Source organism: Scyliorhinus torazame, chromosome 10 (assembly GCF_047496885.1).
Source record: "Scyliorhinus torazame isolate Kashiwa2021f chromosome 10, sScyTor2.1, whole genome shotgun sequence".
Lineage (NCBI taxonomy): Eukaryota > Metazoa > Chordata > Chondrichthyes > Carcharhiniformes > Scyliorhinidae > Scyliorhinus > Scyliorhinus torazame.
The window spans coordinates 32,341,373-32,366,378 of NC_092716.1; the positions used below are offsets into that span (position 1 = coordinate 32,341,373).

The window sequence follows — 25,006 nt, forward strand, 5'->3', positions numbered from 1 at the left end:
GACAGCTGAACACGAATATACGGAGGCTGTTAGGGGTAATGATGATGGCCCCACCAGAGGGGGAAACGGAGATAGTAGTGGCGATGGATGCCGGGAAAGCATTTGATAGAGTGGAGTGGGATTATTTGTGGGAGGTGTTGAGGAGATTTGGTTTTGGAGAGGGGTATGTTAGATGGGTGCAGCTGTTGTATAGGGCCCCGATGGCGAGCGTGGTCACGAATGGACGGGGATCTGCATATTTTCGGCTCCATAGAGGGACAAGGCAGGGATGCCCTCTGTCCCCATTATTGTTTGCACTGGCGATTGAGCCCCTGGCGATAGCATTGAGGGGTTCCAAGAAGTGGAGGGGAGTACTTAGAGGAGGAGAAGAACACCGGGTATCTTTGTATGCTGACGATTTGCTACTATACGTGGCAGACCCGGCGGAGGGGATGCCAGAAATAATGCGGATACTTGGGGAGTTTGGGGATTTTTCAGGGTATAAATTGAACATGGGGAAAAGTGAGTTGTTTGTGGTGCATCCAGGGGAGCAGAGTAGAGAAATAGAGGACCTACCATTGAGGAAGGTAACAAGGGACTTTCGTTACCTGGGGATCCAGATAGCCAAGAATTGGGGCACATTGCATAGGTTAAATTTAACGCGGTTGCTGGAACAAATGGAGGAGGATTTCAAGAGATGGGATATGGTATCCCTGTCACTGGCAGGGAGGGTGCAGGCGGTTAAGATGGTGGTCCTCCCGAGATTCCTCTTTGTGTTTCAGTGCCTCCCGGTGGTGATCACGAAGGCTTTTTTAAAAAGGATTGAAAAGAGCATCATGGGTTTTGTGTGGGCCGGGATGACCCCGAGAGTGAGGAAGGGATTCTTACAGCGTAGCAGGGATAGGGGGGGGGCTGGCACTACCGAGCCTAAGTGAGTATTATTGGGCCGCTAATATTTCAATGGTGAGTAAGTGGATGGGAGAGGAGGAGGGAGCGGCGTGGAAGAGATTAGTGAGGGCGTCCTGTAGGGGGACTAGCCTACAGGCTATGGTGACAGACCCATTGCCGTTCTCACCGAGGAACTACACCACAAGCCCGGTGGTGGTGGCTACACTGAAGATTTGGGGACAGTGGAGACGGCATAGGGGAAAGACTGGAGCCTTGGGGGGGTCCCCGATAAGAAACAACCATAGGTTTGCCCCGGGGGGAATGGATGGGGGATATGGAATGTGGCAAAGAGCAGGAATAACGCAACTGAAAGATCTGTTTGTGGATGGGAAGTTCGCGAGTCTGGGAGCGCTGACCGAGAAATATGGGTTGCCCCAAGGGAATGCATTCAGGTATATGCAACTGAGGGTTTTTGCAAGGCAACAGGTGAGGGAATTCCCGCAGCTCCCGACACAAGAGGTGCAGGACAGAGTGATCTCAAAAACATGGGTGGGGGATGGTAAGGTGTCAGATATATATAGGGAAATGAGGGACGAAGGGGAGACTATGGTAGATGAACTAAAAGGGAAATGGGAAGAAGAGCTGGGGGAGGAGATCGAGGGGGTCTGTGGGCAGATGCCCTAAGCAGGGTAAACTCGTCGTCCTCGTGTGCCAGGCTAAGCCCGATTCAGTTTAAGGTATTACACAGGGCGCATATGACTGGAGCACGGCTCAGTAAATTTTTTGGGGTGGAGGATAGGTGTGCGAGGTGCTCGAGAAGCCCAGCGAATCATACCCATATGTTTTGGTCATGCCCGGCACTACAGGGGTTTTGGATGGGGGTGACAAAGGTGCTTTCAAAAGTAGTGGGGGTCCGGGTCGAACCAAGCTGGGGGTTGGCTATATTTGGGGACCAAAAATTTTCAATAAAATATTTATTAAAAAAAAAGATAAAGATGCATGGCATTAAGGGGAAAGTAGTAGCATGGATAGAGAATTGGTTAATTAATAGAAAGCAAACAGTGGGAATTAATGGGTGTTTCTCTGGTTGGCAATCAGTAGCTAGTGGTGTCCCTCAGGGATCAGTGTTGGGCCCACAACTGTTCACAATTTACATAGATGATTTGGAGTTGGGGACCAAGGGCAATGTGTCCAAGTTTGCAGACGACACTAAGATAAGTGGTAAAGCAAAAAGTTCAGAGGATACTGGAAGTCTGCAGAGGGATTTGGACAGGCTAAGTGAATGGGCTAGGGTCTGGCAGATGGAATACAATGTTGACAAATGTGAGGTTATCCATTTTGGTAGGAATAACAGCAAAAGGGATTATTATTTAAATGATAAAATATTAAAACGTGCTGCTGTGCAGAGAGACCTGGGTGTGCTAGTGCATGAGTTGCAAAAAGTTGGTTTTCAGGTGCAACAGGTGATTAAGAAGGCAAATGGAATTTTGTCCTTCATTGCTAGAGGGATGGAGTTTAAGACTAGGGAGGTTATGCTGCAATTGTATAAGGTGTTAGTGAGGCCACACCTGGAGTAGTGTGTTCAGTTTTGGTCTCCTTACTTGAGAAAGGACGTACTGGCACTGGAGGGTGTGCAGAGGAGATTCACTAGGTTAATCCCAGAGCTGAAGGGGTTGGATTACGAGGAGAGGTTGAGTAGACTGGGACTGTACTCGTTGGAATTTAGAAGGATGAGGGGGGATCTTATAGAAACATATAAGATTATGAAGGGAATAGATAGGATAGATGCGGGCAGGTTGTTTCCACTGGCGGGTGAAAGCAGAACTAGGGGGCATAGCCTCAAAATAAGGGGAAGTAGATTTAGGACTGAGTTTAGGAGGAACTTCTTCACCCAAAGGGTTGTGAATCTAAGGAATTCCTTGCCCAGTGAAGCAGTAGAGGCTCCTTCATTCAATGTTTTTAAGATAAAGATAAATAGTTTTTTGAAGAATAAAGGATTAAGGGTTATGGTGTTCGGGCTGGAAAGTGGAGCTGAGTCCACAAAAGATCAGCCATGATCTCATTGAATGGCGGAGCAGGCTCGAGGGGCCAGATGGCCTACTCCTGCTCCTCGTTCTTATGTTCTTATGTAAGTGATTATGAATTGTTACTGCTATTGCATTTGAAATAATGCCTTTAACATAATAGAGCACCCCAAACCACTTCACAAGGCCAACCTTTACTGTGAACAAAGATAGGAATGGGATGAGACGGTGATTGGAGCTTGGTCAAAAAACTAAGCTGTGAGGAGACTGTTAAAGAGTAGTATTAAGCTGGATCTTTTAAGAAAACTATTGCAGAGCCTGAATCCAAGATGACTGAAGATTCATTCGACAAAGGTGAAGCAGAAAAAGAGGAAGATGCAAAGACCAGGGCTAGAAGTTACAACCATAGGTGCGAAAAGAGCTTCAACAACTGGAGTAGGCCATTCATCCCCTCGAACCTGCACACCATTCAATTAAATCAAGGCGGAACTGCACCTCAATTCCATTTACCCGGCATTACTTCATGGACCCTCGACTAACCGAAATCTATTTAGCTCAAGCTTGAAAGTTTCAGGCATCCTAACATCCACCTGCCTTTGGGAGAGGGAATTCCAGATTTCCATTACATTTTGTGTGGAAAACTTTAATTTTTGAGCCTGTAGGATAGGAATGGGTGAGGCTGTGAAGCACTTGATGCCAAGGACAAGGATTTCACATTTCATGAGCTGCGAAGGCATTGGAGATGAGTAAGGATAGGGATGCACAGGAAGCCATGGTTGGAGAAGAACAGAGGGTGAATTTGGACATATGATGGTGAGAAAAAAAATGTAGGCCAGACATCTCGTTGAAATGGTAACAGTCAATAACATTACTGGTTTACTCAATTTTCAATCAGAGAAGAGACCAACTCATTCATGATTTGGCATATAGATCAGCAGTCAGCATCCCAAACGTTTTTGTAGAAATGAGGGTGGGGGGGGGGGGCAACGTTGAAGAGATTGAGTTGAGTGTTGTCAACAGGTGTATGGAGACCAGACCATGTCTCTGAACAAGTGCTTCCTCAGAGAATTATGTAAATATGTAAAAGAAGGGGGCCATTGAGTGAATGCAGGGTAACCTAAAGCTCGATAGTTCAGTAGTTTCAGGACTGGGAAATTCAGAAGTGGGACCAGTGTGCAACAGATGAGGCAAAGAGAAGGATGGAATGACCAACTTAATTAAGTGTAGAAAAGTCAAAAGGACCAGCATGGAATCACATGTCATTGGTGCCTTTGATTAAGGATACCTTGGTGCTTTTGGAAGGGCCGTTGCCAGAGAATGGAAATTCAAGGAGGGAATTTTGGAACAGGCATATACAGAGCTGGGTGGTAAATGCACATTCAAGGATTTTGGAAAGGTTGTATGTCGATGGTAGCTGCAAAGTATGGAGGAACTGCAAATGGATTTATTGAGGCGGGATTTAATGACGGCAGATTTGAAAGAGAGAATAGTACCAGGGCAAAGCAAATGGGGCAGCACGGTAGCATTGTGGATAGCACAAATGCTTCACAGCTCCAGGGTCCCAGGTTCGATTCCGGCTTGGGTCACTGTCTGTGCGGAGTCTGCACATCCTCCCCGTGTGTGCGTGGGTTTCCTCCGGGTGCTCCGGTTTCCTCCCACAGTCCAAAGATGTGCGGGTTAGGTGGATTGGCCATGCTAAATTGCCCATAGTGTCCAAAATTGCCCTTAGTGTAGGGTGGGGTTACTGGGTTATGGGGATAGGGTGGAGGTGTGGACCTTGGGTAGGGTGCTCTTTCCAAGAGCCGGTGCAGACTCGATGGGCCGAATGGCCTCCTTCTGCACTGTAAATTCTATGATACTATGAAATATGTCATGATAAAACAGGCTATTGTGAAAGTTCGTTGAGATTCAGGACTTTAGTCAGGAAGGAGTTGAGGGAGCAGCTGGTGGATTGCAATGAAGAGATGATTGGTGAGCATAGAGGTGAGAATGTATAAGATCTTCACCACTGGGATGGAGAAGAAGCTGAGAAGAATCTGAGAGAAGAGGGAGTTGTGATTGCCGTACATGTAGCTTTAGAGATGAAGAAGTCCATAAGACTTTGCACTTGGTGTTGGTGGCAGGTTAGTGATACCAAACATGTTAAGATTGGGATTGCCTTTCACTTCCAGGGTGATCCTGGAGTGAAAGGAAGAATTGGGATTTGGTCGTTGGAGCAGGTGATACAGTTTTTTGAATGGTCAAACCAAATCCAGTGGCGATGACTGGAGCATTCAAAACTCAAGAGGTGGGAACGGCATCTGGGATGGCAGTAGCAGTGAGAGATCATGAGAACTGGAGAGGATCATGGGTACCAAGAGCAAAGATAATGAAGTGGGTTAAATGCTCTACAATGACAGTGGTGTCATGGCTGGTGGACAGCCAGATGAGAAAGAGCTCGAGTCTGCACGGGAGAGATGGATAGACAGATCCCAAGCAAAGAAATAAGTCAAATCAAACTACTCTTCAATAATAGACACTTGTTCACTTTTAAGTGGGTCACAGACTACTCTGAAAATGTTGAAACTTGGTAGGAGAGAAAAAGCTGTCCTCTCTAACATAACACAACAATAATGGTGAGCATAGCAGACTGTGTATCATAGAGAATTATTTTGGCAGGAGAACAGCTCGGAATTAATACCCAAAACTAATCTGATTTAACTGAGTTTGATGTCTTGACTTACAAGCATTGGAACACACCTGCCAAGATATTTTCTCTTCTTTAAAATTTTGATTTTCTGTCACCTATTAATTGCCTCAATTACACTTTGGCATGTTAAATGTTATACATGTTAAATGTTATTCTGCTCCAAGCTAAAAATTGCTGCAAACCTTTTATGGGGGTTTAAAGCAAAATTCCTGGCTATTTTTAAAACTTAATCACAGATACATTCTTAATAAAAATGCTTTACCTTTCAATGTACAATGGAAGCATAGTGCCCGACATTATGCCGTTGCCCTGTTTTTAACTGTAACTAGATAGCGTAATGAGTTGAATCATTTGTGCAGAGTGAAGTAATATCACTCATTACTCCCATTCAATTTCAACACCATTATGAATATTCATTTTGTTTTTGCAGCGTAGAAAGTTAAGTTACCTCTATAGTCAGTGGTTTTAAAAAGTACAAGTCATGGTAATGAGAAGCAAATTATATCCATGAATAAATGCAAATATCTCCTTTGATAACCGATAGAAGTTGACTTTTCTAGTCAGCTATAACCATGAGAATAAGGGAAGATGATAGAGTTAAAAGGGTTAAATGAAAACTCATTAACAATAATTAACTATAATCATATCTAGCATTACGTGAGTGCAACAATAGCTGGGAATCCACTAAGCGTTAATCCCGATCATACAACTTCTGTCTTAAACTTTCTGTCTTAAACTTAAGTTTCACATTTGCAAGTTGCTTGAGGCTGCAAGGTCAGTGATGTCATCTAGCTAAAAGGCCTCACTGTTGTACAGCACGGGTAGTCCCATTTCTACGGTACCAGCCAGTCTAGGGTGATAATGCCTTCACGAAAACTGTGTTTCTCTAATTAATGTTAGATGCAGGTGTGGATAATTTGGAAAATTGGCAAGCAATGGAATGGAAAATTTGCACCAATTTAATTAAAAATCTTAAATTGATGGACAGGCATTTTGGCCGAATTGAGTAAATTATAAATTAGTTAAAACCAATCAGAAGTAAAAAGAAGGATAGACCTTAAGATAATAATCTCCTTAAGAAACACTTACCGGGATGGAAAAACTCATCCCGGGATCACCCCATCTATATTTCTGAAACTTATTTCCTTTGCTGGTGCTTTTGCTAAACGCCATCTTTCTTTTGTTTAAATGACTTAGTTATTTCATCCTGTGTATTATTTGAAGAATTACTACGATCTGTAATTGAATGAAAACTCAACTACTGTATTCGCTAAAGACAATCAATCTGACTAGCTTGCTGCAGGGCTAGTTAGAAACTCTCTCAATTTTGTATTGAAAATACGTTTACCAGTGGCACAGCTGAAAATAAAGTACAAGTGGACTTTGCCAAAAAGCACAGACTTGACCTCTGTTATTTGGGAACTGAGAAGGGATAACGGATATCCAGGGTTCCGAACACAAAGGATTCTGTCACATATCAACAAAATACTCTTCAAATCCAAATCATAGCCTGTAATCGTGCATATTCCATTTCCACAAATGAAGCCTGTCTGGTTAACTGCAAGTATTATAACCATCAACTGACACAATCAATTCTGTGCAGTGACTTCAACTCCTGGCTACCAGGTCAAATTACAAATGCACATGCATTCGAGTGATTGCAGACACCAACAAGCTCACCTCTAAAGAAGGGGGTAACATAAGTGATTGCAAAATACCAAATGTACCAAGTAATACTTTCAAGTATGCCGGGGAAATAAAATGGGAGGGTCTAATTTTGAGGGTCTAATTTTGAACTATTGAAAATTAAATGGGAGGAGACTTTAGAAAACACTTCTCAATGAGTAATGAATGTTTGTAATAACTTGTCAGACAGGTCAGTTGAGAAAGAAAAAAAATGAGGCATATTTAAAGTGCCTCAACAAAAACTTACAGCATTGGAGGACATTCAACCCTTTGAAAAGTGCAATCATGCCGAGACCCACACATCTATTAGGATGAGTTTCAATTTCCTACTGTTCTCCAAATGGTTCTTATTTTTTTCCTCAATTACTATCACATATATTTATAATACAAAGCAAGATTGCACTTTTTGAAAAAAGCTTTGGATTCATTTCTATGTGCTCTGTAGCTCCTCTCTCAATCTCCAGAAGAATGGACAGTAAGCTTCATTTCCCACGAATATTTTCCCCAGGCAAGCTGAGATTTCATTCCCAATAAAAGGAATTGCAAATCTCCTTGGAAGTAGAAAGTTGTAACAAAATTAAAGCTTCAGAAATGTAAGATAAAATATAATTTTACCCTACACAAACATTAGCTTTTTAAATGTATGCATCACTAACCTTTGTTTCCCAGCTCAGCTTTTATTTTTGCGAAGGTTCTGGCTATCTGTTCAGAATTGGTGACATCTAGCTGGAGTACTGTGAGTCTATGTGAGCCTGCCATCCTCAAATCTTCGGCGCCAGGTCCCTCTTGGTGCAGAACTCCAGCAAATACAGTGAAGTCCAGTTGGTCGAGGTGCTTTGCCAATGCATGGCCAAATCCAGAATCACATCCTGTTTAGTGAAAGAAGCGAAAGGTATCATGATGTCTTCTAAACTCCAGTGAGTACAAGCCCAGACAATCCAGTCTTACTTCATATAACACTCCTGCCATCCTAGGAATTAGTCTGGTGAACGGACACTGGACACCCTCAATAGCAAGAATGCCCTTCCTCAAACCAGGAGACCAAAGCTGCACACAACACTCAAGGTGTGGCCTCACCAACGCCCTGTATAACACTGCAGCAAGACATCTCCACTCCTATACTCAAATCCTCTTGCTATGAAGGCCAGCATGGCATTATCTTTCCTCACCACCTGCTGTACCTGCATGCCAACCTTCAGTGACGGTTCCACCATAACACTCAGGTCTCGTTGTACTTCTCCTTTTCCGAAATTGCCACCATTCAGATAATAATGACTTTCTGTTTTTGCCACCAAAGTGGATAACCTCACATTTACCCACATTATCATGTATTTGCCCACTCAGCCAGCCTGTCCAAGTCACCCTGCAGCCTCTTTGCATCCTCCCCACAGCACACACTGCCATCCAGCTTAGTGTCGTCTGCAAATTTGGAGAAATTGCATGCAATTCCTTCGTTCAAATCATTTTTTTTAAATTAAAAAAAAATCTTTATTAAAGGTTTTCATAAAATATCATTAACAAAATGAGAAAGAAAAAAGAACCCAACAGGGTTAAGTACAAAACACAATCTAAAAAAGCAACCCCCCAAACCCCTCGCCCCCCCCTGTACCTAAATAATAAATTAACATTAACACCCTGACTTAAGGCAACAGGTGTATACACCCCCTCAGACCCTTCCAGTGTAAATAACATAAACAAAAATAAAGTAACCCCCCCCCCGTGTGCTCCCCACACCACAATCTATTCAAAGTTGTGGGTCAGATGAACTCCATGATACACTTCGGGGTTCTCTAAACCCTGGCTAATAACCAATTGGGAGTTTGAGGGGGATAAAAGTCTATCTATTGGATTGGCTTAGTGAACTTAAAGACAGTGAGGGGTGAGCGTATTGTGGTTGAGTTTTAGGTGTGGTATTTCAGTTTAAGTAGGGACTTTGTTGTGGACAATGGCTCGTTCAGAGGCTCTGAAGTTTTTGGGGGTGGAGACAGTCACATGCAGTACCTTACAGACAGAGACTAAAAGCAGACTGTTGATTTGGCAAAAACATTGCAGTTAACATTATCTGACAAAATGCGAAAAGATGAGGTAATTATGGCAGTGGCTAAGCATTTAAAGTTGCCCGAGATATAGTTTGACTCATCGGAAATGGCAAAAATTCAGTTTACAATTAAGCAAATGGAACATGAAAAAGAATTAAAGCAGCTTGAATACGAAAGAGATAGAGAAGAAGAAAAACGAGAGAGAGAGAGAGGAAAAAGAAAGAGAAGAAAGGAGAAAAGAAAGAATTGCCTGAGCAGAACAAAGAAAGAGAAAGGGAGATACAGATTAGGGAAAAAAGATAAAAGATAAAGAGAGAGAGTTTGAATTTCAGAAAATGGCCATGAAACATGACAGTCAGTTAAAATTGGCAGGCGTAAAGGGAAACGTACTGTTGGATGATAGTCATGAGGATAGTGAGAAAGAGTGTCATAGTTGAAGACTTGGTGGGGATCTATTTGAATATGTTCAAGCATTGCCAAGGTTTGACGAGAAGGAGGTAGAAGCCTTTTTCATTTCATTTGAGAAGGTACCTAAACAAATGAAATGGCCACAGGACATGTGGGTATTACTGATTCAAACAAAGCTGGTAGGTAGGGCTAGTGAAGTGTTTGCATCACTACCGGAGGAGGTATCTGGGACATATGAGGAGGTGAAAAAATTCACCTTCGGTGCATATGAACTAGTGTCTGAAGCTTACAAAGGTGTAGAAATTTAAGGAAAGAATTTGGTCAAACATTGGTGTAGTACAGCAGAAATGGAGAAGTATTTTTTAAAAGCTAATGTTTATTCTACGAACTCAAGTTAACCTTTTTCAAACATAGTGAACATCTTAGCAACCATTAATTCAAATACAACCCACAAAGACTACAACACTAGTAATCCTTGAAGCTTTCCTTTTAACATCAGTAAGACTTAAAAAAAACCTTTAAAATAGAAGCTCAAAAGGATCAAACAGAGTAATTTTGATAGGTGCATAAGGGTTTTGAAAATAGACCAAACGTATGAAGCTCTCTGAGAAATTATACTTTTGGAGGAGTTTAAAAATTCAATTCCTGATGTAGTGAGAACTCATGTGGAAGAGCATAGAGTTAAAACTGAGGTTGGCAGATGATTATGAATTAGTTCATAAATCAAAGCTTGGTTTCCGACATCAGTTTCAGCCTGTGAAGGATAGAAACTGGGGATATGAGAAATACTCAAGTGGTAAAGGTAAAGGTGATCTGATGGAAGAGTACCCAATTAATTTTTCCAATTAAGGGGCAATTTAGCATGGCCAATCCACCTACCTTGCACATCTTTGGGTTGTGGGGGCGAAACCCACGCAAACACGGGGAGAATATGCAAACTCCACACGGACAGTGACCCAGAGCCAGGATCGAACCTGGGACCTCGGCGCCGTGAGACTGCAGTGCTACCACTGCGCCACCGTGCTGCCCCTGATGGGAGATAATAAGGAGAGTGTACCTCAGATTACAAAGAAATCCAGGAGGATGGAAAAGAAATGAAAAGTTTCAAATGTTTTCACTGTAATAAACTAGGCCATGTAAAGTCACAGTGCTGGTGGTTGAAGAAAAGCACTGGGAAGGCTGATGTGGTAAAACAGGATAAGACAGTGGGTTTGTTACAGTGGTAAAGGAAAGCCCAAGTGAAGCGAAGGAGGTACAAAAGATTGTACAGCCTGATCAAGAGGTGATTGACAGGAAGGTGCCAGATGCCTTTAAAGAATTTACTTGTGTGGGTAAAGTTTACTCATGTGTATCAGGAGGAGCAGGTAAAGAAGTCACAATTTTAAGAGATACGAGAGCTAATCAATCTTTAATGGTAAGAGATGAGGAATTATGTAGTTTGGGAAGAATATTGCCAGAAAAGGTGGTAATATGTGGAATTCAGGGTGAGAGGAGTAGTGTTCCATTATAGAAGGTAAGGTTTGAAAGTCCAGTGAAGAGTGGTGAAATGGAGTAGGAGTAGTAGAGAAACTATTTTGTCCAGGAATACAGTTTACCTTGGGTAACGATATAGCTAGATCGCAGGTGGGAGTGATGCCTACTGTGGTTGATAAGCCAGTGGAAAGTCAGACATTAAGTGTTGAAGGCCGAATGTCCTCGAATTTTTCTGGACTGTATAGTAACAAGGTCGCACAGTCACAGGTTAGACAAGAGGAGAAATCAAAGAGTGAAGATGAAGTTGAAGTGCAATTATCAGAAACGATTTTTGATCAGATGGTTGAAAAAGAACAAGAACAGATGGAGGATGGGGCAGATATTTTTAGTTCAGGAAAATTGACAGAGTTACAACAAAAAGATGTAGAAATAAAACGGATGTAACAGAAGGCATATATGGAAGAGGAATCTGAGTGTATACCAGTGTGTTATTACTGAAAAGTGATGTCTTGATGAGAAAATGGAGATCTTTACATATGCAGGTGGATGAAAAGTGGGCAGAAGTTCATCAAGTAGTATTGCCGGTAGGATATAGAAAGGAGGTGTTGCGAGTTGCACACGAGGTACCAGTGGGAGGTCATTTGGGAATAAGGAAAACTCAAGCTAAAATCCAGAAACATTTTTATTGGCCTGGACTACATAAAGATGTAGTTAAATTTGGTCAATCATGTCACACATGTTAAGTGATAGGGAAACCTCAAGCAGTGATAAAACCAGCGCCCTTAATACCCATTCCAGCACTTGAGGAACCTTTTACAAGGGTCCTAATTGATTGCGTAGGACCACTTCCTAAAACAAAAAGTGGGAATCAATATCTTTTGACGATAATGGATGTGTCTACTAGGTTTCCAGAGCCCATTCCAGTATGTAATATTACAGCTAAAAAGATTGTGGAGGAGTTACTTAAATTTGTTACTAGATATGAACTACCCACAGAAATATAATCGGATCAAGGATCAAATTTTACCTCAAGATTATTCAAAGAAGTTATGGATAACTTAGGAATAAAACAATTTATATCAACTGCGTACCATCCAGAATCGCAGGGAGTGTTAGAAAGGTGGCACCAGACGATAAAGACAATGTTGAGGGCTTATTGTCACGATTATCCAGAGGATTGAGATAAAGGAATTCCATTCATACTGTTTGCAATTAGGGATGCACCTAACGAGTCAACCAAATTCAGTCCTTTTGAACTAATTTTTGGTCATGAATGAAAATGGAAATCGCTTATTGTCACAAGTAGGCTTCAAATGAAGTTACTGTGAAAAGCCCCTAGTCGCCACATTCCGGCGCCTGTTCGGGGAGGCTGGACATGAGGTAAGAATACCACTTAAATTGATTAAGAAAAATTGGCGAGTGAGAAATCGGAAACTACATTATTGGATTACGTTTCCAATTTTAGGGAACGATTAAATCGAGCAGGTGAATTGGCAAGACAACATTTAAAAGTTGCACAAAATGTGATGGAATGGGTAGCGGACAAGAAATCCAAAGTTCGTAGTTTTGCCAGTGGGGATAAAGTTTTAGTGTTGTTACCAGTGGTAGCTGAACCTTTAAAAGCAAGGTTTTGTGGACCTTAACAGATTGAAAGGAAATTAAGTGAGGTAAACTATGTGGTAAAAACGCCAGATAGAAGGAAGACTCACCGAGTGTGTAATGTGAATATGCTTAAAAGGCATTTTGAAAGGGAAGGAGAGAAAAAGGACGAGGTTTTATTGATTCGAACTCAAAATGACAAACCAAATCCAGATGAATGCGAATTTGACATACCTCAAATTAAATTGGAAAACAAGGATGTTCTTAAAAATTGTGATAAATTGTTGAGTTACCTTCCAGAGGAAAAACGGACTGACCTGAAAGAGTTATTGATATCACATGGGCAAGTTTGTAGAGATAAATTCGGAAGTACTAAAATGGCTCTACATGATGTAGATGTGGGAAATGTTGTTCCAATCAAACAACATCGTACAGACTTAACCCTTTAAAATTGGCACAGGTTAACAAAGAGATTGAGAGTATGCTTAAAAATGGCATCATTGAATTGAGTTGCAGCCAATGGAGCTCACCCATAGTGATGGTACCTAAACCAGACGGTACCCAACGGTTGTGTGTGGACTATAGAAAGGTTAATGCAGTTACAACAACGGACTCTTATCCTATCCCACGTTTGGAGGATTGCATTGAGAAAGTGGGACAATCAGCTTTTATTCCCAAACTGGATTTACTTAAAAGGTTACTGGCAGGTACCTTTATCTGAAAGGGCGAAGGAGATTTCAGCTTTCATGACTCCAGATGGTATATACCAATTCAAAGTTATACAACTTGGCATGAAAAATGCCCCAGCCACAATTCAACAGTTAACTAACAAAGTCGTTTAAGGATTACCCAATTGTGCGGTATACATCGACGATCTGGTAATTTTCAGCCAGATCAGGAAAGAACATTTTAAATATCTGATGGAGTTATTCGATCGACTTCAGGAGGCGGGTTTGGTGATAAACCTAGCCAAAAGTGAATTTTGAAAAGCCCAAATCACTTTCCTTGGCCATACAAATGGATAGGGTCGAATGGTCCCACGGGATGTGAAACCAACAGTTATTGAGTTTCCAATACCCTCAAGACGAAGGGAAATAATGCAATTTCTTGGCATGAGTGGATTTGTTCGAACATTTGTGAAAAATTTTTGTAGCATGGTTGCTCCACTGATAGACTTGCTGAAGAAACGTCAAAGTTTTCAGTGGACAGCGGAATTTCAACAGGCATTGACTGCCTGAAAGCTGTGGTAGCCAATGCTCCTGTGTTGGAGAATTACAAGGGACTCTTGTGATCAGATTGTACTAAAGTATCTGACTTTAAAGAGAAATGCCGAGGCGTAGAGAAATGGATGGATCGTGCAGAGACCTTCTTGTTCAAAGTGACTGTCAATCGAGAAGGAGTCCAGTTGGAGGAAGAAGAAAAAAAAATGGACTATATTATACCTGTTTGCCGGTGTTTTTTTTTAAATGAAAAAGTATATTTACTGTGTGCATTTCTTAAAGGATAGTGAAAAGGTGAAAAATGAAACCATCTTGAAGTTGATAGGTTTTTTTTTGGGGGGGGGGGGGGGGGGGAGGCGTCATGTGAGAGTACCTTTAAGAAATGGGTGTTTATAAATGGGTATGTATATAAATATCTGTAGTGAGAGTACCTTTAAGAAATGGGTGTTTACTACTGCAGTGAGTGGGCCGTGTGCTCCCCATACCACAATCTATTAAAAGTTGTGGGTCAGGTGAACTCCATGATACACTTTGGGGTTCTCTGAACCCTGGCCCATAACAATTTAAATTCCATTAGCTGCTGTAAACCCATGTCCTCATGGGTCTCTGGAGTACCAGTCCAGCAACATTACCACTGCCACACTATCTCCCCCTATTATGCATCCCATCACATTTCCTTTCCATTCACTTCAGATTAAATTATCCGCCTCGGCTGAGAAACCCATGCACATTTATTTTTATTTTTACGGTGACAAATTTGCACTGGATCCATCTTATTAGTATATGCAAAATCAAAATCAGTATCCAAAATGAACACTGCATACGCAAACAAGTGCTAAACACCTGTTCTTAAAAAGGGACTGCTGGAGGATGCAAGCAACAAGGCAACTTTTAAAACATACACTTAAATATGGAGCTGGGAGGAAGACAGTGTTCCCCCTCATTCCACATTCAAAGTTGCCAGGCCACCTGCCACGTTCCACCCTCACCTCAAAACTAACATTAACCTGGCTTCAGTCATTAACCACCGCTGCCCTCCCTTCTGACCAACATTATTTAATCATTTACCCCACCCTTCCTTTAAACATTTATAGGTGGACTGCTGCTGGCATTGCAGTAGCCTGACCTTCCGTTCCATGTCACTGATGAGCTGCCTGGAGACACGTATTCGGTGTTCAAAGATCGCTAGCTCAAGGTTGCATGTCTAAAATCGGGTGAGCCTCAGGTCAATCTATTCTGGGTGGTGTTTCGAGGCCAATTGTTTAAGCTTATTAAGTCAGCTCCTGTGTTTGCATTTTTTAATATCTTATCGTGTGCTTGACATCAATCCAGTGCCACACCAACAGCAAACATGCATTACAAGTTTTAAAAAAAATCTCAGTGTGCATCAATGAAATTAAATCTAATAAAATTATTTTAACAAGAAAATGCACACCTTGAAAGGGTGCTAAATTAGAAACAGTTCCAAACAGGGACAGAGCAACTAACTTGAGCATTTAAATGAAGTTTCTTGGAATGTCCCAAAGAATTTTACAACCTATCACTTGGAATTTTAGTAATTGTTTTTTTATATATGATTGAAGTCAGAAATCGTAACCCATGATTGAAGTAGAAATCGTAACCCATGATTGAAGTCAGCAATCGTAACCCAATTAAGGATCAGCATTTTGTTGTTGTAGGTTATGACATCAATTTCTGTACATTTATCGAATCATTCCGTTTTTGTTTTGCGGAATGACGACATCGACCGGAAGGCTCCAGTTGTTGCAATTCACATTTCCCGCTGGCAGTGTCCCTCCGCCAAGTGGTTTCCCGGTGGTGTGAGGTGGTTTCAAAGGGAAATCCCATCGACAGGCAGCGGGAAGATAGAATCCAGTCTCCAGCAAATGGCGCGCCGCCGAGAAGCACGCGAATGGACAACGGAGAATGCGGTCTATTGTCATCAAAACAAAAAATGTGTTTTGAGAAGTTCACAACTATCTGGGTATAACTAATGTGCTGATGACTCCATTTGTTTGCATTTCTCGATCAGCATGAAGGTAACAAACAGAATCGGTAGTGTAGTGAAAACTGCGCTGAATATTTTGTCCACAAATACCAACATAAGACTATAAGACATAGGAGCAGAATTAGGCCACTTGGCCCATTGAGTCTGCTCCGCCATTCAATCATGGCTGATATTTTCTCATCCCCATTCTCCTGCCTTCTCCCCATAACCCCCGATCCCCTTATTAATCAAGAACCTATCTATGTCTTAAAGACACTCGGCAATTTGGCCTCCACAGCCATCTGCGGTAAAGAGTTCCATGGATTCACCACCCACTGGCTGAATAAATTCCTCCTCAACTCAGTTTTAAAGGATCGTCCCTTTAGTCTGAGATGGTGTCCTCTGGCTCTAGTTTTCCCTACAAGTGGAAACATCCTCTCCTCATCCACTCTATCCAGGCCTCGCAGTATCCTGCAAGTTACAATAAGATCACCCCTGTACTCCAATGAGTACAGACCCAGAGTCCTCAACTGTTCCTCATACGACAAGTTCTTCATTCCAAGGATCATTCTTGTGAACCTCCTCTGGACCATTTTGAAGGCCAGCACATCCTTCCTTAGATATGGGGCCCAAAACTGCTCACAATACTCCAAATGGGGTCTGACCAGAGCCTTCTACAGCCTCAGAAGTACCTCCCTGGTCTTGTATTCTAGCCCTCTTGACCTGAATGCTAACATTGCATTTGCCTTCTTAACTGCCGACTGAACCTGCACATTAACCTTAAGAGAATCGTGAACAAGGACTCCCAAGTCCCTTTGTGCGTCTGATTTCCTAAGCATTTCCCCATTTAGAAAATAGTCTATGCCTACATTCCTCCTTCCAAAGTGCAAACCTCACATTTTTCCACATTGTATTTCATTTGCCACTTCATTCCCCACTCTCCTAGCTTGTCCAAATCCTTCTTCAGCCCTCTTGCTTCATCAATACTACCTGCCCCTCTGCAGATCTTTGTATCATCTGCAAACTTAGCAACAGTGTCTTCAGTACCTTCTTCCAGATCATTGATGTATGTTGTGAAAAGTTGTGGTCCAGCACATTTCCCTGAGGCACACCACTAGTCACCGGCTGTCATCCTGAAAAAGACCCCTTTATCCCCACTCTCGGCCTTCTGCCAGTCAGCCAATCCTCTATCCATATCAGGATCTTACCCTTAACACCATGGGCTTTTAACTTATTTAACAGTCTCCTATCAGCACCTTGTGAAAGGCCTTCTGGAAATTTAAATAAATCATCTCCACTGGTTTGCCTTTGTCTAACTTCCTTGTTACCTCCTCAAAGAACAACAGATTTGTCAGACACGACCTCCCTTTGACAAAGCCGTGCTGACTCAGTCCTATTTTACCATGCACTTCCAAGTACTTTGCGATCTCATCTTTGATAACAGACTCTACCAATGACCGAAGTCAGGCTAACCGGCCTATAATTTCCCAACTTCTGCCTCCCTCCCTTCTTAAACAGTGGTGTTACCTTAGCCACTTTTCAGTCTTCTGGGACCCTTCCTGCCTCCAGTGATTCCTGAAAGATCATCACCAATGCCTCCACAATTTCCTCAGCTATCTCTTTTAGGACCCTGGGGTGTAGTCCATTCAGTCCAGGTGGCTTATCCACCTTCAGCCCTTTCAGTTTCCCCAGAACCTTCTCTTTAGTAATGGCCACTGCACTCACCTTTGCCCCCTGGTTCTCCTGGAGCTCTGGCATCCCACTGGTGTCTTCCACCGTGAAGACTGATGCAAAGTAACTATTCAGTTTGCCTGTCATTTCTTTGTTTCCTATTATTACTTCTCCAGCCACATTCAGTGGTCCAATGTCTACTTTTGCCTCTCTCTTACCGTTTATATATTGAAAAAACTCTTCCGATCTTCCTTTATATTAGTAGCTAGCTTGCACTCATACTTCATCTTCTCCCCCCTTAATGCTTTTTTAGTTGTCCTCTGCTCGCTTTTAAAGGTTTCCCAATCCTCTAGCTTCACACTAATTCTCGCCATTTTGTATGCCTTTTGTTTAGCTTTTATGGTGTCCTTGACATCCCTCATCAGCCATGGAGGCCTTGTCCTCCCCTTAGCATGTTTCCTCCTCCTTGGGATGAATTTCAGTTGTGCCTCCCTAATAACGCACAAAAACTCCTGCCATTGCTGTTCCACTATCTTCCCTGCTCGGCTCCTTTTCCAATTAACTCTGGCCAGCTCCTCCCTCATGTCTTTGTAGTTCCCTTATTTCATTGTAATACCATTACATCTGATTGCAGCTTCTCCCTCTCAAACTGCAGGGTAAATTCTATCATATTGTGGTCACTGCTCCAAAGGGTTCCTTCACCTTAAGTTCCATAATCAAGTCTGCCTCATTACACATCACCAAATCCAGAATTGCCTGTTCTCTAGGAGGCTCGGTCACAAGCTGCTCCAAAAAAAAATCTTAGACATTATACAAATTCCATTTCTTGGGATCCACTACCAACCTGATTTTCCCAGTCCACCTGCATATTGGAAGTCCCCCATGATTATTGTAATATTGCCTTTTCTATCTCCTGATTTATTTTCTGCCCCACATCCTGACTACTTCTAGGGGGCCTGTGTGGCCACCTGGGTTGGCCACTTCCCGACTTTAAGATGGAGATCCGCTAAGAATCGTGGTGGTATCATAAAGATACCTGGCGACTCTGGAGCAAAGGTTACAAAACAGAGCAAATTAAGTAAAGACACAATGAGCAACACCTGTACATAACTCCCATCAGGGTCTTTTTACCTCAACTCTACCCACAGAGATTCTATGCCTTCTGATCCTATATCGCTCTGTTATCGATTTAACTTCATTCCTTACTAATAATGCAACATCTTTGCCCATCTGCCTGTCCTATCGGTAGGACACACATCCTTGGATATTTAGATCCCAGCCCTGATCCCCTTACAGCCACATCTGTGTGATGCTCACAACATCGTACCGGCCAATTTCAATGTGCGCAACAAGCTCATTTACCTTGTTCCATTAGGTACAACACCCTCAATCCTCCATTGACCACCTCCCTTTTCACACTCTCCTCAATCACTGTACCCTGTACTGTGGCTCATTTTGATTTTTGACTATGGCTTCTCTGCCTTACGCTTTCCCCCCCATTGCTTTTTGTTTCTGGCCCCGTTTTACTTCCCTCTGACCTCCAGCATTGGTTCCCATCCCACTGCCACATTTGTTTAAACCCTCCCCAACAGCACTAGCAAACACCCCCCCAGGACATCGTTTCCAGTCCTGCCAAGTGCAGACCGTCCGGTTTGTACTGGTCCCACCTCTCCTGAACCGGTTCCAATGCCCCAGGAATTTGAATCCATCTCTCTTGCACCATCTCTCGAGCCACGCATTCATCCTATCTATCCTGACATTCCTACTCTGAAAAGGTGGTGTCACTGGTAGCAATCCTTAGATTACTACCTTTTGAGGTCCTACTTTTTCTAACTCCCCGAATTCAGCTTGTAGAACCTCATCCCGTTTGTTACCTCTATCATTGGTGCCTACGTGCACCATGACAGCTAGCTGTTCACCCTTCCCTCGCCCCAGAATGTCCTGTAGCCGCTCCGAGACATCCTTGACCTTTGCACCACGGAGACAACATCCCATCCTGGAGTCTTGATTGCATCCGCAGAACCGCCTGTCTATTCCCCGTATGATTGAGTCCCCTATCACTATAGCCCTGCCATTCTTCTTTCTGCCCTCCTGCGCAGCAGAGCCAGCCACGGTGCCATGAACCTGACTGCTGCTTCCTTCTCCTGGTGAGCCATCTCCCTCAACAGTAACCAAAACGGTATACCTGTTTTGCAGGGAGATGGATGCAAGGGATACCTGCACTGCCTTCCTACTCTTGCTCTGTCTTTTGGTCACCCATTTTCTATCTCCCACAGTAATTTCTACCTGCGGTGCGATCAACTCCCTAACAGAGGGAGTCTAGAAGGGGAATAAAGGAATACATGTTTTAACAGCATGTGCAGTTCTGATTGCTCCTTACTGAATCTTCCCTAGAGTTTCCCAATCATGATGAAGAGCATGAAAAGATGGAACATTGCTTTCACTTTCGGAAGGGGCTTGTCTATCATTTTGGAAACACAGCATGTTGTCAGACACACATTGAGGCTCTTAAACTTGGGATTAGCAAGAGCAAGGTCTGCCTGGTAGCCCCCCCCCTCCCCAATTAACAGCATTTTGATGTGTTTTTGGAGCCATCGTCTATATGCCCACATTGCGAAAGTGGCTGCAAAGGTGCAACACCAGGTTTAGCAATCACAGGTAACAAAGAGAAAAAGGGCCTTCTCCACTGTGAAGTTGGAGAATTGGAAGATATCTTTGAGACACTAATGCCTGCACATGACAAAAATGACTATGAACCAGCCAAAAATGAATCAACAACTTATTTCACACTCAATAAAATACAATATATGAAACAATCGCCTTCCGATGCACTAACCCAGAAGCTAATGGGTCAACTGACTGATACTGTACGCGTTTGAGGCAGCCGTCTATCAAATGCGACGTGGAGCATACCGGAAAATAAATCAAAACAATTATTGAAGGTTACCTCTCTAGTAAACTATGCCAAAAATGATAGAAAGCTGCTGGAGACAGGAAGGTGGTTTTCGCATTCAGAGTCCCGAGCTAGTGAGGTTGAGGCTACTGACAGTGATGACCACACTTCAAATTTAATTCTGGGGAACACCAGGAGCCACTTGCAAAGCAGCTGCAACTGTCTCACAAGCAGAGTGGCAGGAGTCCGAACAATGTATCCACTGTGGCAGTGTTTGCCCATGCCAGACAGAATGCCCTGCTGCTGGTGGACAGTTTAAAGCCTGTGAAAACCCGTCACTTTTGTTACTCATCAGCTACACCATGGATTCAGATCAACGCCACCTGAAGGGTGCCACATATCAAAACAAAAGGGTGAGAGTGTAGCAAAGGGGGTGGCCCGGAATACATTTTCTGTTCCCTCTTTTGGACACAACAACCAGCCACACACAACAGTTAATGTATTATTAAGAGACCAAGAAGATGATGATATGGGAAGATAAGAGTGGGAAAGTGGAGTTGAGGTAGAAGATGAGCCATGATTTAACAGAATGGTGGAACATGCTCAAAATTACATCAGCTCCTTTTTCTGATCACCTTATAATAAATATATTATACCCCAAATTAGAATAGTACAAGCCTTCCCAAAAGAACTGTCTAGTACAGTGAGTCAGTCAGCACATTCTACGTCCAGCAGGATATAACCTCAAGCTCAAAGTCTTCACCCTTTCACCTGATTCTATTGTGCTAGTTATTCATGAATACGAAGATTGATTTGTCAGGACTTAAATAATTGGACCCATCATCTTTTCTGTGACCAATAGGTACGGTCAGCATTTAAAAAATGAACATTCTCCCCTGTTTATTGCAAACGTGTCTAAGTCTATATTCCCAGAGCAACCTTTTTGTGAAGATTAGAGAATTATTCCATTTTATACGGATGATAGATTTCTGAAGGCTAAATCTAAAGTTGATGCAGTCCCGTCCTCGGTTAGTAGAGTATGTAGATTTTCCAACTGATTTTAAAAGCAAACACATTCTTAAAGATTTTACATCAGACCTCTTGAGATGGGTGTATAATCATTCCAAATTGCTGTTCCACCTTTGCTACTTTAAATGGCTGAGAGATTCTCAACAGAATTACTGCTCCTCTTGTTTTGGGAGCAGTGCAGGTAGATCTGCCTGCTTCCCGAGGTGAGAAAACCTTTTACTAGTGACCGGATTCCATCCTTCACTTTTCCAAGGCTAACATGCTCTTGGGTTTTGCAATGAGTATCGAGGAGAAATGGTTTCCAATCCTAGATCTTCCAAACTAGTCTCCCACTCCAGTCGGGTTGGACCAAGATCAGGGTTTTCCGGGCCCACCTGCGTGCGGGATCTTCCAGTCCAGCTGAAAGTCAATGGACTTCTGACAGGCCCATTGCAAACCTGCAGTGGATCCCGCCACAGCGGGGCCAGAAAATTCCAACCCAAGTGTCAATGGTGGTGAACCCATGCAACAGGGAAAAAAAAAAAATCTTTAAATTGGGGTTTCTGTGCATTTTAGCGTTTCCAGGCCAGGAACTGACGCTGCACACACGTGTGGTTTTTTTAAAAAAAATTATATCAGAAAAACACTCTGCATACCTTCGCAGAAGGAAAACAGTGAATAATAATAATAATCGCATATTGTCACAAGTAGGCTTCAATGAAGTTACTGTGAAAAGCCCCTAGTGCGAAAAGAAGCTCAGGCGATATGGAAGTGGAGTGCCATTCCGAAGCGTGCCCATTGGAGAAGGGCACCCAGAACAAAGAGGGTTCCAAACCAGTGAGTGGGACAGAAAAAGGACTTGAAGACAATCTAGTAAGGGATGAGGACGGGAATCTGGACCAGGGGTGAACTGGCAAGGTGGATACAGAACTGGCTAGGCCATAGAAGGCAGAGGGTAGCAATGGAGGGATGCTTTTCTAATTGGAGGGCTGTGACCAGTGGTGTTCCACAGGGATCAGTGCTGGGACCTTTGCTCTTTGTAGTATATATAAATGATTTGGAGGAAAATGTAACTGGTCTGATTAGTAAGTTTGCAGATGACACAAAGGTTGGTGGAATTGCGGATAGCGATGAGGACTGTCTGAGGATACAGCAGGATTTAGATTGTCTGGAGACTTGGGCGGAGAGATGGCAGATGGAGTTTAATCCGGACAAATGTGAGGTAATGCATTTTGGAAGGTCTAATGCAGGTAGGGAATATACAGTGAATGGTAGAACCCTCAAGAGTATTGAAAGTCAAAGAGATCCAGGAGTACAGGTCCACAGGTCATTGAAAGGGGCAACACAGGTGGAGAAGGTAGTCAAGAAGGCATACGGCATGCTTGCCTTCATTGGCCGGGGCATTGAGTATAAGAATTGGCAAGTCATGTTGCAGCTGTATAGAACCTTAGTTAGGCCACACTTGGAGTATAGTGTTCAATTCTGGTCGCCACACTACCAGAAGGATGTGGAGGCTTTAGAGAGGGTGCAGAAGAGATTTACCAGAATGTTGCCTGGTATGGAGGGCATAAGCTATGAGGAGCGATTGAATAAACTCGGTTTGTTTTCACTGGAATGAAGGAGGTTGAGGGGCGACCTGATAGAGGTCTACAAAATTATGAGGGGCATAGACAGAGTGGATAGTCAGAGGCTTTTCCCCAGGGTAGAGGGGTCAATTACTAGGGGGCATAGGTTTAAGGTGAGAGGGGCAAGGTTTAGAGTAGATGTACGAGGCAAGTTTTTTACGCAGAGGGTACTTGGAACTCGCTACCGGAGGAGGTAGTGGAAGCAGGGACGATCGGGACATTTAAGGGGCACCTTGACAAATATATGAATAGGATGGGAATAGAAGGATACGGACCCAGGAAGTGTAGAAGATTGTAGTTTAGTCGGGCAGTATGGTCGGCACGGGCTTGGAGGGCCGAAGGGCCTGTTCCTGTGCTGTACATTTCTTTGTTCTTTGTTGTCCTGTCAAGTGAAGTTAAAGGAGCAGAGAAAAAGGCTCGGAATTAAAAAGAGAAAGCTGCGGGGAACAGACGTAGAGCAAAGCGGGCATTAGAGACGCCAGAAGATCCAAGAAGCAAGAAGGTAGTCATAGGTTGGTGACTCCTTAGCACGGGCCTTTGGGAGCAGTGGTGTTCTGTTCAGCATGGACAAATATCTGAGCGTGTGCGTGTGGAACTTGAAGTGTGAATGCATGTGGAGATCGAGGGGAAAGTAACATGGGAAGGAGAGATCGAAACCCTGGCGGTGGATCTTTGTTGAAGGTAGCAGAGTGAAAATACTGTTTGGGACAGAATTAGAATGAGAGTTCTTCAGGCGTAGAAATTGGAAGCCCTCGTGACAAAGACAGTTCTAGTGGCTCACGTTGTGACAAACGTCTGCGCGGCGGCGGCGGGGGGGGGGGGGGGGGGGGGGGGGGAAGAGGGTGATCAGAGATCCATAGAATCTGCTTTGGTGACATTTGTCACTTGGTTTCAGAGTGTGGTGTGTCCAACCACAGTTTGCCGATTAGTTCACCTGTACTGCATATACACCATGAATATTAGAGTATAAGATAGATTATGTAGCTTGCGTTAACTTTACAAACTTATATGCATCTGTAAAGGTATAGTTGGAGCGAAGGAAGAGTGTGATTTAATTCATTTACTGATGTTCGTAGTTCATATAGTTGATGTTTCTTGGTTAATAACTGTTTTATTCCTTTGTTAAAGTTCATCAGCAGACTCCTGTGAATATGTTCAGTAACTGCCCTCTATGGCTTTGAAACAAAAATATGATAGAAGTTAAAATATATCAAGGATCAGACTTTTCCAGTAGTACCATCAACTGGAATTTTGTAGCATTGTATATTCTGGATTGCATCTTTCTCTGGAGATCTTATTCGACTTTGGAATAAGGTGTTTAATTGACTTCCTGTTATTCACAATGGACCATTGCTTTTGGTTTAGTCTGTCATGTGAGAGAACCTTTAAGAAATAGGTGTTTATAAAATAGCTGTAGTGGATGTAACTTAAATGGGTGTTTAAGGGGCAGCACGGTAGCATTGTGGATAGCACAATTGCTTCACAGCGCCAGGGTCCCAGGTTCGATTCCCCGCTGGGTCACTGTCTGTGCGGAGTCTGCACGTTCTCCCCGTGTCTGCGTGGGTTTCCTCCGGGTGCTCCGGTTTCCTCCCACAGTCCAAAGATGTGCAGGTTAGGTGGATTAGCCATGATAAATTGCCCCTAGTGTCCAAAATTGCCCTTAGGGTGGGGTTACTGGGTTATGGCGATAGGGCGGAGGTGTTGACCTTGGGTAGGGTGCTCTTTCCAAGAGCTGGTGCAAACTCGATGGGTCGAATGGTGCCCCAAGGAAGAAATAAGAAGAAAAGCAAGGGCTGGGTGGAGGTTGCGGCTGAAGA

The 25,006-nt window shown here is 43.1% G+C and overlaps 1 protein-coding gene across 1 annotated transcript in view; it reads right to left on the reverse strand.

Moving 5' to 3' along the window:
- Window positions 1–25,006, reverse strand: part of hsd17b2 (hydroxysteroid (17-beta) dehydrogenase 2) — a 95,013-nt gene that overhangs the window by 35,665 nt on the left and 34,342 nt on the right. The window contains exon 2 of the mRNA XM_072517916.1: window positions 7,923–8,135. Coding sequence (XP_072374017.1) covers window positions 7,923–8,135 — 213 coding nt within the window. The remainder of the gene's footprint in view (window positions 1–7,922; window positions 8,136–25,006) is intronic.